We start from the raw sequence: 13995 nt of genomic DNA, 5'->3' as shown, positions 1-13995 counted from the left end.
GGGGGGAGGTGTGTTTCAAACTCTGGACCTCATGCTTGAGGATTCAATACTTTATTGTGTCACTTCCTGTTCTAGCTTGCTCTTTCCCTACCTGAAATAAATCAATATTAGAAGCTGGCTACTAGGAGCGGTGGCATTGTACTTGTGTGAAACCCTGACAAAACACACACACAAACGGTTTCAAGACTTTCAGTGAATGACTAGGTTTAGTACTCTTTCCATCAACTATGATGTTTTTCTTTTGCAGAATTCTAGCGTCTAGATGTATATTCCTCAATACCTTTCCCTTAATAGCAAGAATTTGTTACAGAACTAAATTATCTGCAGTGAGGATAATTTGAATGGGAAAGACAGGCTGAAAAGGTAGATTAAGTGAAAGACAAGAGCCACTGTTATTGCTGCTTCTGTTGTTGGACAGGACAGAGAGAAATCAGGAGGAGAAGACAGACGGGGAAAGAAAGGCACCTGCAGACCTGCTTCACCACACGTGAAGTGACCCCCACCCCCTGCAGGTGGGGAGCTGGGGGCTCAAACTGGGATCCTTACCCTGGTCCTTGTGCTTTGCACCATGGGTGCTTAACCAGGTGCGCTACTGCCCAGCCCCTATTAGACTAGTTTTTAAGGCACCTGGGATAAGAGGAACTGACTACATTTCCTGGCATGAGGGCGTCCCAGGTAAAGCTGAGAGGGAGAGAGGCATGTTCAGATATTATTCTCCTCCTGTGCTAGAAAAGGGTCTGGAGAGACACTCCTCTATGCCCTCTAAATAAATTTCCACAAAGCCATTTCCATTTCTAATTATCCAAGTTGATATCAAGAAGTCAGAGATGTCTCAAAAATTAGAAAAAGATGGGAGATAGGAAACCAACTAATTGAAACAAATCAAAAACAGTATTGATATTTACTGAAACCAGGGTTACTGCTGGGGCTCGGTGCCGGCACCATGAACCCACTGCTCCTGGAGGCCACATTCCCTCATTTTGTGCCCTTGTTGTCGTTATTGTTACCATTGATGTTGTTGGATAGCACAGAGAGACGTGGAGAGAGGAGGGGAAGACAGGGAGAGAAAGATAAGACACCTGCAGACCTGCTTCACTGCTTGTGAAGCGACCCCCCTGCAGGTGGAGAGCTGGGTGCTCGAACCGGGATCCTTACTCGCGGTCCTTGTGCGCTTAACCTGACCCCCTTTACTGAAATTCTTGGAAAGATACAAGGTAGGATTCTAACCAAGAGCTGATACACAGGAATCATTTGCTCACAATGACACTGAAGACACAGAAAAAGTGTAGGGCAGGAGGTGGCGCAGTGGGCTAAGCACATATAGAATCAACCTGCAGAGGTCTGAAGGTCTCTCTCTCCCCCTCCCTCCTTCCCCATCTCTCTCAATTTCTCTGTTGGATTTATCCAATAAAATGGAAAAATGGCCTCCGGGAACAGTGAATTCATAGTGCATGGAACCGAGCTCCAGCAATGACTCAAAGCAAAAAAAAAAAAAAAAAAAAAAAAAAAAAAACAACACACAGAAAAAGGTGATTCAACATTGTTCACGTTACTTTCTTTTAATTAGCTTCAAGAATCTTTCTGTGGGCAAGGGAGTCTGATGTTTGCCAAGTCTAATTTCAGATACTATGTTGGATCAGTATGTATTTATTCTAGCATCTAACACTGAGGAACAGTAAAAATGCCAAAGTCTAGGAAACAATGCTGGCCAGATAGGCAGTTTTTAGAGAAATTAGAAAATAACTAAAGATTTTCATGGGACTGGGGAGACAGTGTAATGGTTATGCTGAAGACTTTCATTATCTGAGACTCTGAAGTTTGAGGTTCAGTCTCCAGCACCACCATAAGCCAGAGCTGATCAGTACTCTGGTCTCTTAAAAAAAAAAAAAAATACGGGGCGGCTGGGTGGTGTAGTGCATCTGGTTAGTGTAAATGTTAAGTGTGCCAAGGACCTGGGTTTGAACCCCCAGCCCCCACCTGTAGGGGGGATGCTTTGCAAGTGAAGCAGGTCTGCAGGGGTCTGTCTCTCCCTCACTGTCTCCCCCTCCCATCTCTTATTTCTCTATCCAATAAAGATAATACAAAAAAATTTTTTTAATTAAATATGAAAATATTTTAGTGATAAGCATGATCTTCATATATTCTTGGATCACAGGACCTCTTCCCCTCAATAATTCTCGCTTTTGAGAATAAGTCAGAGAAATAGCTAGACAGAAGCAAATCTGTCCACATTAAAAAAAATGCTTACTGGGAAACTGGGGAATGTTATGCATGTACAAACTATTGTACTTACTGTTGAATGAAAAACATTAATTCCCCAATAAAAAATAATAAAAAAAAATGCTTACTCTGACTGCTGAAATCTCGACAACTTTATTCTTTTCACTTCCTCTTCCCTCCCCAAACACAGTGTGCATTTTTAATATAATAGGTCCTGCAGTTATCTCCACTGTGTTCTTGAGCTTCCAAATCTTAAGTGCTGTCCAGGTCGACATTATTTACGCCAGCGTTGTAGCTCTGGATAAACAGACAAAAGAATTCAGAAGTCACGTTATTATTTTTTTTTCCCCTGCCACTAAGACTATTGTTGGGGCCCAGGGCCTGCAAAATGACTCCACTGTCCCCATTTGTGTGTGTGTCTAATTTTGATAGAGAAATGAGACACCCATAACTCTTACTCTGTGGGGTATGCCACTGCCGGCCCCTATTAATTGTTTCTCTCGCCTCTACAGATGATTCCTTCCCATTTGTTTCATAAACTCAGTAGTGTTTGGCCCAAGAATATCTGCTTCGGGAGTCGGGCGGTAGTGCAGCGGGTCAAGCACACGTGGCACAAAGCGCACTGACCAGGGTAAGGATCCCGGTTTGAGCCCCTGGCTCCCCACCTGCAGGGGAATCCCTTCACAGGTGGTGAAGCAGGTCTGCAAGTGTCTCTCCCCCTTCTCTCTCCATTTCTCTCTGTCCTATCTAACAACGACATCAATAACGACAACAATAAAACAAGAGCAACAAAAGGTAAAATAAATATTAAAAAAGAAAAAGTATTTGCTTCACTTATTTTCAGTCTCTAGAGATGTGAAAAGTCAAACTAAGCCATCCCTTTTAGACTTCAAAGGAAAGGCTTTTAGGCAACCCCATTTCTGGAGGGATGATCAGAAAGGCATGCCTTTTCCTTACCCCCATTGGGGTGTCAGTGGGGGACTGGGCTAAGCCCAACAGCCTGTATTCAGGACCTCACTATAGTTCCATTTCTGGGGATGAACACAGCTTCTGCTTACTGACTTAGCTAAAATATGCTATCTTAGAAGTCTTACTATTCAGCTTGTGAAATGTACTGGCTTTTAATGTTATGTCATTTTTTTTTTTTTTTGCCTCCAGGGTTATTGCTGAGGTTGGGTGCATGCACTATGAATTGACTGCTCCTGGAGGGCATTTTCCCCATTTTGTTGTCTTTATTGTTGTTGTTGGTTAGGACAGAGAGAAATTGAGAGAGGAGGGGACGACAGAGGGGGAAAGAAAGATGCTTGTGAAGCAAATCCTGTAGATGGGTTTTGAGCCGGGTGCTCGAACCTGGATCCTTGCTCTGGTCCGTGCATTTCCACCATGTGCATTTAATCCACCGCACTCCCGCCCAGCCCCTTTATGTCACTTTTTTTTTTTTCTTCAGGGTTACCACTGGGGCTTGGTGCCTGCACTACAAATCTACTGTTTGTGCAGGCCATTTTTCCCTTTGGTTGCCCTTGTTTATCATTGTTATTGGACAGGACAGAGAAATTGAGAGAGAATGGGAAGACAGGGGTAGAGAAAGATTAAGACACCTGCAGACCTTCACCAGCTGCAGGTGGGGAGCCCAGGGCTCGAACTGGGATCCTTGCGCTTTGCACCATGTGCGCTTAGCCAGGTGCACTACCGCCTGGCCCCATGTCACTTTTTTTTTTAAATGAAAGTTTTCATCTGAAAAGTGGGCTTCCCACCCCCCCTTAAGGTGGAAAAATAATAGGCTTTAACACCTTCATCTTAAACAGGAAGGACATTTTTCCGGTCCTTGCGCTTTGTGCCACTTGCGCTTAACCCGCTGCACTGTCGCCCAACTCCCTGGAAGCAAGTTTTTTATAAGGATAGTTCAGAAAATGAACAAAAGTTACCTTGAACTAAAGGATTTGGTGCAAGCTGAAAAACTGGAGTCATTTTAAACAAATATTTTTTGCTTTTTTTTTTTTTCCTATTCTTACATTTAATAGGACAAAGAAATTGAGTGGGGGGGGGGAGGGAAGAGCGAGGAAGAGAGAGACAGCTACCGCACTGCTTCATTGCTCATGAAACCTGCCCCCTGCAGGTGGGGACCATGGGCTTGAACCTGGGTCCTTGCACATGGTAAAGTATGCCATCCACTGGGTCCACCACTGCCTGGCCACTGGGAGCTGTTTTCACAGCAACCCTAAAGACTGATCTTTAGCTGGTAATTCTGTATAGCTTATGTATGAGGTTAGGAGGACCCAAACAGCCCTGGGCAGGATAAAGGTTCCTCTGGAATGTGAAACGCAACCTGAAGAATCCCTTGGTGGACCCTATAATGGGGTGTAGCCTGTAAATTACGCTAGAAAGACGGAGAAGCTTACTCAGTTGCCTGAAACTCCAGTTACAACAAAGGATGAAGTATCCTGTAAAGAGCATTGTGATGCCACCAACTCCACTCTTCACAGTGGTCCTACACTTGATCCAGCCTATCAGAGAGAAACGGGTCTAGTTGTTAACACGAAGTGTAGCCAGGGGGCACTGCTGGAGAGTTACCCAAATTTTCCTAGTTAGCTTAGGCAGTGGAATTGTAACAAAAAACTTACTTCACGCTACATACTGTACACATGTGCAAATAATTTATATTTTAAACATGAAAGGCCCAGAAGACTCCTTTCAATACACTTGTTAGTTACTCTGATTTGAGGTTTTGGTTGAAATAATTGGTGGGGAGAGCTCTATGAGTGGTTAATTTGAAGCTGAGAGTCTCCCTGACTTGGGATGATCAGTGAGGGGGGGTGGGGAGAGGGAATGTGGGATAGGTAATAAAAGCTATTCAGTAAATAGCTATTGTATTAGCAGCTTTTAATTCTGCCACAACTCCTGAATGTAAGCATTAACAGAAGAGCAGAAAAACCACATTTTCTTTTTGTTAGCCTTGCAATAGCTGTTAAAAGAGGAATGTGTACAGAGAAACTTCATATGCTTGGAACCAGCAACAGAATGCCAGTCAGTGCTGCAGCCTCACCTTTTTGGACAGCTCCCAAGAACCTCAACAGAGAGAAGTTGGAGGTTGTAAGTCTGGTCGGGGATTCCAAACTCCTTAGAGCAGTCAAACTTCTTTCCAACAAAGGAACTACGGTTCCAAACAGAAGTCACTGTGACAGTTCATCCAAAGGTACCCACTAACCCCAGCAGTCAGTCCTGAAGGCTCCCAGGTCTTGGCCACAGGATATTCTGAATAGGCTGAGCAATGTCTGCGGAGGGCTGCACTAACTATAAATGCTGAAAGTTAGTGGTCTGTCCTAGATCAAAAGGGCCCTTTCCAAGGTCAAGGGAACCCCTGGAGCAGGACCTTGATATTTATTTGCCTCCACAGTTATTGCTGGGGCTCAGTGTCTACAGTACGAATCCACTGCTCCTGGCTGCCATTTTTTCTCCATTGTTGTTGGATAGGACAGAGAGAAATCGAAAGGGGAAGAGAAAGACACACCTGCAGACCTGCTTCATTTGTGCACTCAATCTGGGTGCGCTACCGCCCAGCCCCCAACCTTGATATTTTTAAAATCTGCCCACATGATCCTGGTGAGCATACTTAAGATGAAACAAACTGGGAATCGGGCGGTAGCGCAGGTCTGCAGGTGCGGGTTAAGCACACATGGCGCAGAGCGCAGGGGCCGGCGTAGGGATCACAGTTCAAGCCCCCGGCTCCCCACCTGCAGGGGAGTCGTTTCACAGGCGGTGAAGCAGGTCTGCAAGTGTCTGTCTTCCCCTCCTCTCTCCATTTCTCTCTGTCCTATCCAACAACAACAGCTATGACAACAATAACGACAACAAGCACAACAAGGGCAACAAAATGGGAAAAATGGCCTCCAGGAGCAGTGGATTCATAGTGTAGGCACCGAGCCCCAGCAATAATCCTGGAGGGAAAAAAAAAAAAAAAAGAGAGATGAAACAAATCGATTATATTTCCTAACATCTGCTAGACATTCTAGCAGAAACATGACTTAACTAGTGCTTCTTGTCAGAATTATCTCAGTTAACATTGCTAGTGATGTCCAGTTATTCAAGCACTTGGTTCTTAAGTATAAAATACAAATCACTGAAGGAGAGACAGATTCCCTTGTTGCCTGCACCTGCTTTTCGTTAATGCCAAGCAGCTTGATTTGCATGACTGCTGGTGTATGGTCTAGTGGAGCAGACATTATACAACTATTGACAACAGGTTTAGTAGGTGTGGCACACATCATCTGCTGGGGAGGTAAAATCACAATCCAAACAGCCTTTGTGTTCAATAAATACGATAGAAGACAGAAGAGAATTCACTGTCTTGCAAGGTGAAGTTACTGTCTTAAACTGGCACTGTAGAGTCCCTGTCTCAGTAGGGGCAGGGGAACACTGGCTCCTCCCCTTCATTGTTCTGCTTCACTGTAAGCTCAAAGTTTCTAGCAGTGGCTTCAGGACAGACCCTGAACTGAAATAGCCACAAATGGCTGCCGTGCATTTTCTACAACATGGTTTAGTGGAAGGAAGGGATTAAACTAGTCCTCAGAAGCCTTTCAACTCCACCACGAATTCACTGGCAGCCTGGTCCAAATCAGTCATCCTCTTTCATCATTTACAAGTAGGATAAAATTACTCTGCTTTCATCTTTTTTCTTTTATATATTTTTAAAATGTATCATCTTTATTTACTGGACAGAGACAGCAAGAAGTCAAGAGGGAAGGAGGTGATAAGAGAGGGAGAGAGAGACACCTGCAGCCCCACTTCGCCATTTGCAAGGCTTTCCCTCTGCAGGTGGGGGCCGGGGGCTCGAACCCAGATCCTTATGCACTGTAACATGTGCGCTCAACCAGGTGTGCCACCACCTGGTCCCCCTCCCCCCTTTTTTAAATAACCAAAACACTGATCAGTTCTGACAGGTGGTGGTGGTGAGGACTGAACCTGGGATTTTGGAGCCTCAGGCATGAGTCTTTTTGCACAACCATTAATGCTATCTATCCCCACCCTCATCTTTTAGAATTGTGTGCCAAACAAGAAAATGAAAGGAAGTACTCTGAAAACCCCAGGGCACAATAAAGGTCACTAACAATTTTATGTTAACGTGGGAGATAAGGCTTGGTGCTAGGACTCTCATGTAGAAATAACTTTATAAAAAGAGTGTAGAGATTACGCCTGTTGGTAGAAAAAGCAGTTAATTACTGGGGAAGTTGGAAACACAGCTCTAGCTAATGCTCTTAATACTTAGGTTTTGAAACTCTAAGGAATCACCAAAGTACAAATATATATATATATATTGGGGAAGGTAGCTCAGTGAGAGAGCTCAGGGCTCGTAGGCATAAAGCCTTGACTAAGATTCAGACATCGAATCTGCTGGAGTGATGCTCTGGCACTCCCTTCCTCTCATAAATACAATAAAAAAAAAAAAAAAAGAGGGAGTTGGGCGGTAGCACAGCACAGTAAAGTGCACATGGCGTGAAGTGCAAGGGCCGGCGTAAGGATCCCAGTTCGAGTCTCCGGCTCCCCGCCGGTGACTCACAGGCGGTGAAGCAGGTCTGCAGGTGTCTTTCTTTCTCTCCCCCTCTGTCATCCCCTCCTCTCTCCATTTCTCTCTGTCCTATCTAACAACCATGACATCAATAACTACAACAAGCAACAAGGGCAACAAAAGGGAGAATACATAAAATTAAAAAGAAAAAAAGAAAACAGGGGCCAGGTGGTAGCATGACTGGTTAAGCGCTCACATTACAATGTGGAAGGATCCAGGTTCAAGCCCCTGGTCCCCACCACCTGCAGGAGGGAAGCTTCATGAGCGGTGAAGCAGGGCTGCAGATGTCTAACTCCTCCTCCCCTCTCAATTTCTGTCTCTCCAATAATAAATAAATATAGGGCGGGGGTAGATAGCATATTGATTATGCAAAGAGACTCTTTGACCTGAAGTTCCAAAGTCCCAGGTTCAATCCTGGCAACACCATAAGCCGGGGCTGAGCAGGGCTCTGGTAAAAATAACTAAATAAATAATATATATAGGCAAAACTTACTTTAATTTCTCACCCAATGGGCCAGACTTTGAGGTTCACTACTTAGTTTTTTTCCTGGTTCCTGACTTTCGCTGCCCACCTTCCATTCCTACTTTCTGCCTTGACTGCCATTTTCCCAGGAAGTTTTTTAATCCTACCCTTCCCCCACCCCCAATCCCTTCTTTGCTATTTCAATTGCTACTAGGTATTGCATTTTACTTCGACACATCTATGAAGGTGTCTGGTCTGAGTACTCACCCAGTTTCTATTGGCCCCACTTCTTGACAATATATTATTTCAACTGTTCTAACACCCGGCCTGTCCTGATCCGACCTACAGCTCTTGTTGGAGGGGGGAGAGTGATAAACCACTGTTCCTGACCTCAAGAGCCAGAAGCATCGTTATCTATGCAACAATTTTAAGTTCATTATACTGGAGCAGCCAGGTAAAAATACGCTACTAAAGGGGGCTGGGCTTTGGCACACCCGGTTAAGCACAAGGATCCAGGTTCGAGCCCTAGCTCCCACCTGCAGGGGGGACACTTAACGAGTGGTGGCGGGCCTGGCTGAGCGTCCATGTGGCAAGTGGTGAAGCAGGTCTGCAGGTGTCTCTTTTTTGCTCCCTATCTCCCATTCCCCCTCTCAAATTCTCTCCCGTCCACTAAAATGGAAACAGAAAATGGCCACCAGGAATAGCAGATCTGGCACTGAGCCCCAGAGATAACTCTAGAGGCAGGAAAAAAAAAAAAAAGCTACTAAATGAATCGGATTAACTCAAAAGGCACAGTGGTTTGGGGGCTGGATGGACGTTGAGTATGAACTTGTTTACCTTCAGAGAGACTTTCTCCCTGGGGACTGATGAGCACAGACTTCTGGGACATTATATTCCAATACTGAGGCTTCCCTGGCAAAACCCCTAGTCCAAGATAAGCAGGATAGAGCTCTGGAAACCATTCCAACCCTAAGGAGCTAGGGAAAGTCTTCTTGTCCACAACAGCTATCTGATGGGTGAAGGGGACGTTTTTAAAAGCGTGATGCCAGGTTGAACACAAAGGCTGCTGGTACACAGGGTGTGCGGATTGGGGCTGACAGTCCGATCTGGGCTCTGAGGAGGCTAGGCTCTGCCTTTCCATCAAGGCCTTTATAGCAGGGGCTTGGTTATGATTGTAGGATTCTGCTTTCTCTTCTTGAAGACATTTTAGAGCCAGGGAGACAAGACTTTGATTATGGGACTGCGATAAAGAAAGCAGCTCATCGCAAGGTGTCTCCTTTGGCATGAATATGCTTAAACTGGGACCTTCATCTTGAGATTTCTTCACTGGGGCGGAATCACTGCTGAAGAGCTTCTTAAAGTCATCACTCATGGAAGCCCATTCCTTCATTTCTGTCACAGGTCTACCCTCCTCTGCATTTCTTCCGCTTCCAGATACCTCGACTCCAAGGTTAGGTCTTTTCACTTGGTTTTCCTTGACCTGGATTGTATCTACTGGGCTAACTTGAAAACCTAAGATTTGTGATTCCACGTTTTTGTCCTGGGATTCACAGTCTCTGCTATCAGTGACCGCTGAGATGTGATCCCTGGCCTTGGAATCGCTCTTATTGCTTGACAATGATGTTCCTGCTCTTTCAGTCCCATAATTGAGATTCGCAGGGGGATTATGATAATCACGATCAGGCACATCTAGTAACTGTACTAGAAATTCCTGTCCTGAGGGATCAATCCTGTCCAATTTGAAACCAGCAGACATGGCTTGTACATCATTAGGTAAGGCTGAGGGATATTTTCCACCCTGATTTGATGAAGAAGGCTCCATTGGGCCAAGAGGTAAAAACGCTTCAGTTTCTGAAGAGCGGCTTTCTCCTGGTTCAGGCGCAACTTTACTTAGTCCTTTTCCAGGAGCAATGCTATCTGACACATAAAACGGGGCTGTAGTTTCTCCCTGGCCAGTAATCCTTGGTTCTATGTTTTCTAACATCTTAGAGGAGAGTTGAATTTGCTTCTTCATGTCTTTTCCTGCTTTTGTCTTACTCACTTTTCCCAAAGCAACATCCTGCAGTGGAGAGGATTTAAGTGTTCCTTCGAGTTTGTTCCATGTCAGGTTAGCATTTCTTTTCCCAATCTCTGTCCCTAGGGCCGGCTCGAGAGTTCTTGAGTCTGTGACTGGCCTTTTTGTCTTTTTGGCACGTGGAAGTGTAGCTGGCTTGGACTGACACATTTTCTCTTCATCAGGTCTAATCTGCTCTTTCATCTTACAGTGTGGCAAATGGGACTTTAACCGTTTGAAAGGCTTCTTACAGTAAGGACACACTTCCATTCTTGGCGGAATGTCACTTTCCTACCCCTGAAAAAGGGAAATTAAGAAGATATATGGCATGTAAAAGAAACACCAATATCTTTACTTATAAATTTGATGGAAAAACCTAGGCTCAAGGAAAAAAAACCCGTGTGGACCTACTGTTCAAATAGAGAGACAGAGACAAAGAGACATCACTGCACCAAAGCCTCCTCAGTGCCCAGCTGCCACCACTGAGAGAGCGACTTCCATGCGGGGATGCCTCTCTCTCTCTCTCTCTGAAGAGTTAGCCTGAGAGTGTTTGATGACAAATCAGACTCACATACAAAGATTGGGCCTGGGAAGCCACTCAGCAGTATCACACCATGTATAAGACAGTTCATTTCAGAAACCACACAAGTACAGAAAAACAAAGCAGCCTGGTAACCAGTGCAGTGAACAAGACACTGGACTCAAAACACCAGGTCTGGGGCTGGGTGGTGGCGCACCTGGTTGAGCGCATGTTACAATGTGCAAGGACCCAGGTTCAAGCCCCTAGTTCCCACCTGCAGGGGGAAGGCTTTTTAAGTGGTAAAGCAGTGCTGCAGGTGTCTCTCTTTCTATCACCCCTCCCCTCTTGATTTCTGGCTGTCTCTATCCAATAAATAAATAAAAATAATTAATTAAAAAACAAACAAACAGGAGGCCCTAGAGTTTGAGTCCTGATACCACACATGACAGAGTGATGCTCTGGCTCTTTTATATAGTAAATAAATATATCTCAAAAATCTTATTTACCTGGTATTGGACAGAGACAGAAATTGAGAGGTGGGGGGGAGAGGAGAATAGAGGATGAGACAGACACCTGAAGCCTTGAAGCTTTCCCCCCTGCAGGTGGGGACCAGGGGCTTGAACATGGGTCTTTGCGCCCTGTAACATGAACTTAACCAGGTGCTACCATCTCGCCCCCAATAAGTATTTTTTAAAAGAAAAAACTACTGTACCATGCATTATTTGTACCTCTTTGGTACTATCTCAAGTCAGAAGAGAGAACTAGTAAGGGCCCACAGTGTGGTGTAATGGCTAGCACACCGGACTCCAAACCCAGAACTGTGTGATTCCAAAGCTCAGTTGAAGGTCCTTTCTATTCCCACCCAGTCTCTAAAGACATTCATGCCAGAGGCTCTAAGCTCCCAAGTTTGATCCCCAATCCCACCGGGGTGGGCAGTGGGGCACTGGGTTAAGTGCACAGAGTACAAGCCCAGCCGCAGGTGTCTATCTCTCCCTCCCTCTCGATTTTACTGTCCTGTCCAATAGAAAAGAAATGGCTGGGTGTGGGGCGGTAGCGCAGCGGGTTAAGCCTAAGTGGCGCGAAGCGCAAGGACCAGCAGAAGGATCCCGGTTCGAGCCCCGGCTCCCCACCTGCAGGGAAGTCGCTTCACCGCTGGTGAAGCAGGTCTGCAGGTGTCTATCTTTCTCTCTCCCTCTGTGTCTTCCCCTCCTCTCTCCATTTCTCTCTGTCCTATCCAACAACGAACGACAACAACAATAACCACAGCAATGCTACAGCAACAAGGGCAACAAAAGGGGGGGGGGGATGGCCTCCAGGAGCAGTGGATTCATGGTGCAGGCACTGAGCTCCAGCAATAAGCCTGGAGGCAAAAAAAAAAAAAAGGCTGACAGGAGCCACTAGTTGCATCGAATCGCAGTGCAGGCACTGATCCTCGGCAACAACCCAGGAGGCAAAAAGAAAAAAAAAGTATTATTTACTGGGTAAAGACAGTCAGAAATGCAGAGAGAACCGGGGACTGGGTGCTGAAATAGCAGTTGGGAGAGCGTTAGACTGAAGAAATGAAGAGGGAATGGGGAGACAGAGAGCGAGACGCCTGCAGCCCTGCTTCACCACCAGGGAAGCTTTCCCCCTGCAGGTGGGGACCTGGGGCCTGAACCTGGGTCGGTGGGCATGCGGTCAACCAGGTGCGCCACCACCCGGCTCTTAGTAGTAGTAGTACCTAACGCCTTTGACAGTGTGATGAACGTCGTCAACACATATTAAAAACCCCAAACACAGGAGCAGCCGAGGGCCGGGCGGCGGCCCCTGGTGAAGCACTGTGGTCGCGTCATAATGGGCTGGGGGCTCGGGGGCCACAGTGCTCCACGCGCGCGGCTATTGTCTTCGGGAAGGTCCCTGGAAATGCCGCCTTGGAGACGACGCTACTTCCCCGGCTGCCCTCCGGAAGATGCATCTCCACTGTCGTCGCCCCTGGGTTTCCCGCAAAAGTCACACTCGATCTGGGGGGGCCACCTGAGCAAGACACGGGGCGTGGGGGGACCCCGCAGTGGGGAGCAAGGTCGCACCCACAGACACCGGGTCATGGGGGGAGAGACCCCGCAGAGACACCGGGTCACAGGGAGAGACCCCGCGTCATGGGGGGAGAGACCCCGCAGAGACACCGGGTCATGGGGGAGAGACCCCGCAGAGACACCGGGTCACAGGGAGAGACCCCGCAGAGACACCGGGTCACAGGGAGAGACCCCGCGTCATGGGGGGAGAGACCCCGCAGAGACACCGGGTCATGGGGGAGAGACCCCGCAGAGACACCGGGTCACAGGGAGAGACCCCGCAGAGACACCGGGTCACAGGGAGAGACCCCGCGTCATGGGGGGAGAGACCCCGCAGAGACACCGGGTCATGGGGGGAGACCCCGCAGAGACACCGGGTCACAGGGAGAGACCCCGCGTCATGGGGGGAGAGACCCCGCAGAGACACCGGGTCATGGGGGAGAGACCCCGCAGAGACACCGGGTCACGGGGGGAGACCCCGCAGACACATCGGGTCATGGGGAGAGACCCCGCAGAGACACCGGGTCATGGGGGGAGACCCCGCAGAGACACCGGGTCATGGGGAGAGACCCCGCAGAGACACCGGGTCATGGGGGAGAGACCCCGCAGAGACACCGGGTCATGGGGGAGAGACCCCGCAGAGACACCGGGTCACGGGGAGAGACCCCGCAGAGACACCGGGTCACAGGGAGAGACCCCGCAGACACACCGGGTCATGGGGAGAGACCCCGCAGAGACACCGGGTCATGGGGGAGAGACCCCGCAGAGACACCGGGTCACGGGGAGAGACCCCGCAGAGACACCGGGTCACGGGGGGGGAGATCCCGCAGAGACCCCGGGTCATGGGGGGGGAGACCCCGCAGAGACACCGGGTCACGGGGGGAGACCCCGCGTCATGGGGGAGAGACCCCGCAGACACCGGGTCATGGGGGAGAGACCCCGCAGAGACACCGGGTCACGGGGGGGGGGAGATCCCGCAGAGTCACCGGGTCATGGGGGGGGAGACCCCGCAGAGACACCATGTCACGGACGCACCGCGCCCACCGACCCCGCGTCCCGGGAGGCCAAGGGCTAACCGCCCCCCTCCCCAGCCTCCTCTCCGCCCTCACCCCTGCCCGCGCCCTC

The 13995-nt window shown here is 48.1% G+C and overlaps 1 protein-coding gene across 1 annotated transcript; it reads right to left on the bottom strand.

The window, feature by feature from the left end:
- Positions 1-2357: 2357 nt before the first annotated feature.
- C12H17orf80 (chromosome 12 C17orf80 homolog) lies at positions 2358-11702 on the bottom strand. The gene is made up of 5 exons (XM_060202486.1): positions 11682-11702; positions 9084-10590; positions 5264-5371; positions 4620-4724; positions 2358-2517 (listed from the first exon to the last, which is right to left on the bottom strand). The coding sequence occupies exons 1-5, from the start codon at positions 11700-11702 to the stop codon at positions 2495-2497; spliced, it is 1764 nt and encodes a 587-aa protein (XP_060058469.1). The 3' UTR covers positions 2358-2494.
- Between the last annotated feature and the right edge of the window lie 2293 nt (positions 11703-13995).

This window comes from Erinaceus europaeus, chromosome 12 (genome assembly GCF_950295315.1).
Source record: "Erinaceus europaeus chromosome 12, mEriEur2.1, whole genome shotgun sequence".
Classification (NCBI taxonomy): domain Eukaryota; kingdom Metazoa; phylum Chordata; class Mammalia; order Eulipotyphla; family Erinaceidae; genus Erinaceus; species Erinaceus europaeus.
The sequence above is the reverse complement of the archived record's forward strand: the minus strand, read 5'-3'. Positions and strand labels throughout refer to the sequence as shown.

Coding starts and splice junctions, on each gene's coding strand:
- C12H17orf80 (XM_060202486.1), bottom strand. CDS start 11,702: ATGAATGTCTTTAGAGACTGG. Junction 10,591..11,681: donor TGAATGTCTTTAGAGACTGG/GTGGGAATAGAA, acceptor TTTCAGGGGTAG/GAAAGTGACATTCCGCCAAG. Junction 5,372..9,083: donor GGGAGAAAGTCTCTCTGAAG/GTAAACAAGTTC, acceptor TTGGAACCGTAG/TTCCTTTGTTGGAAAGAAGT.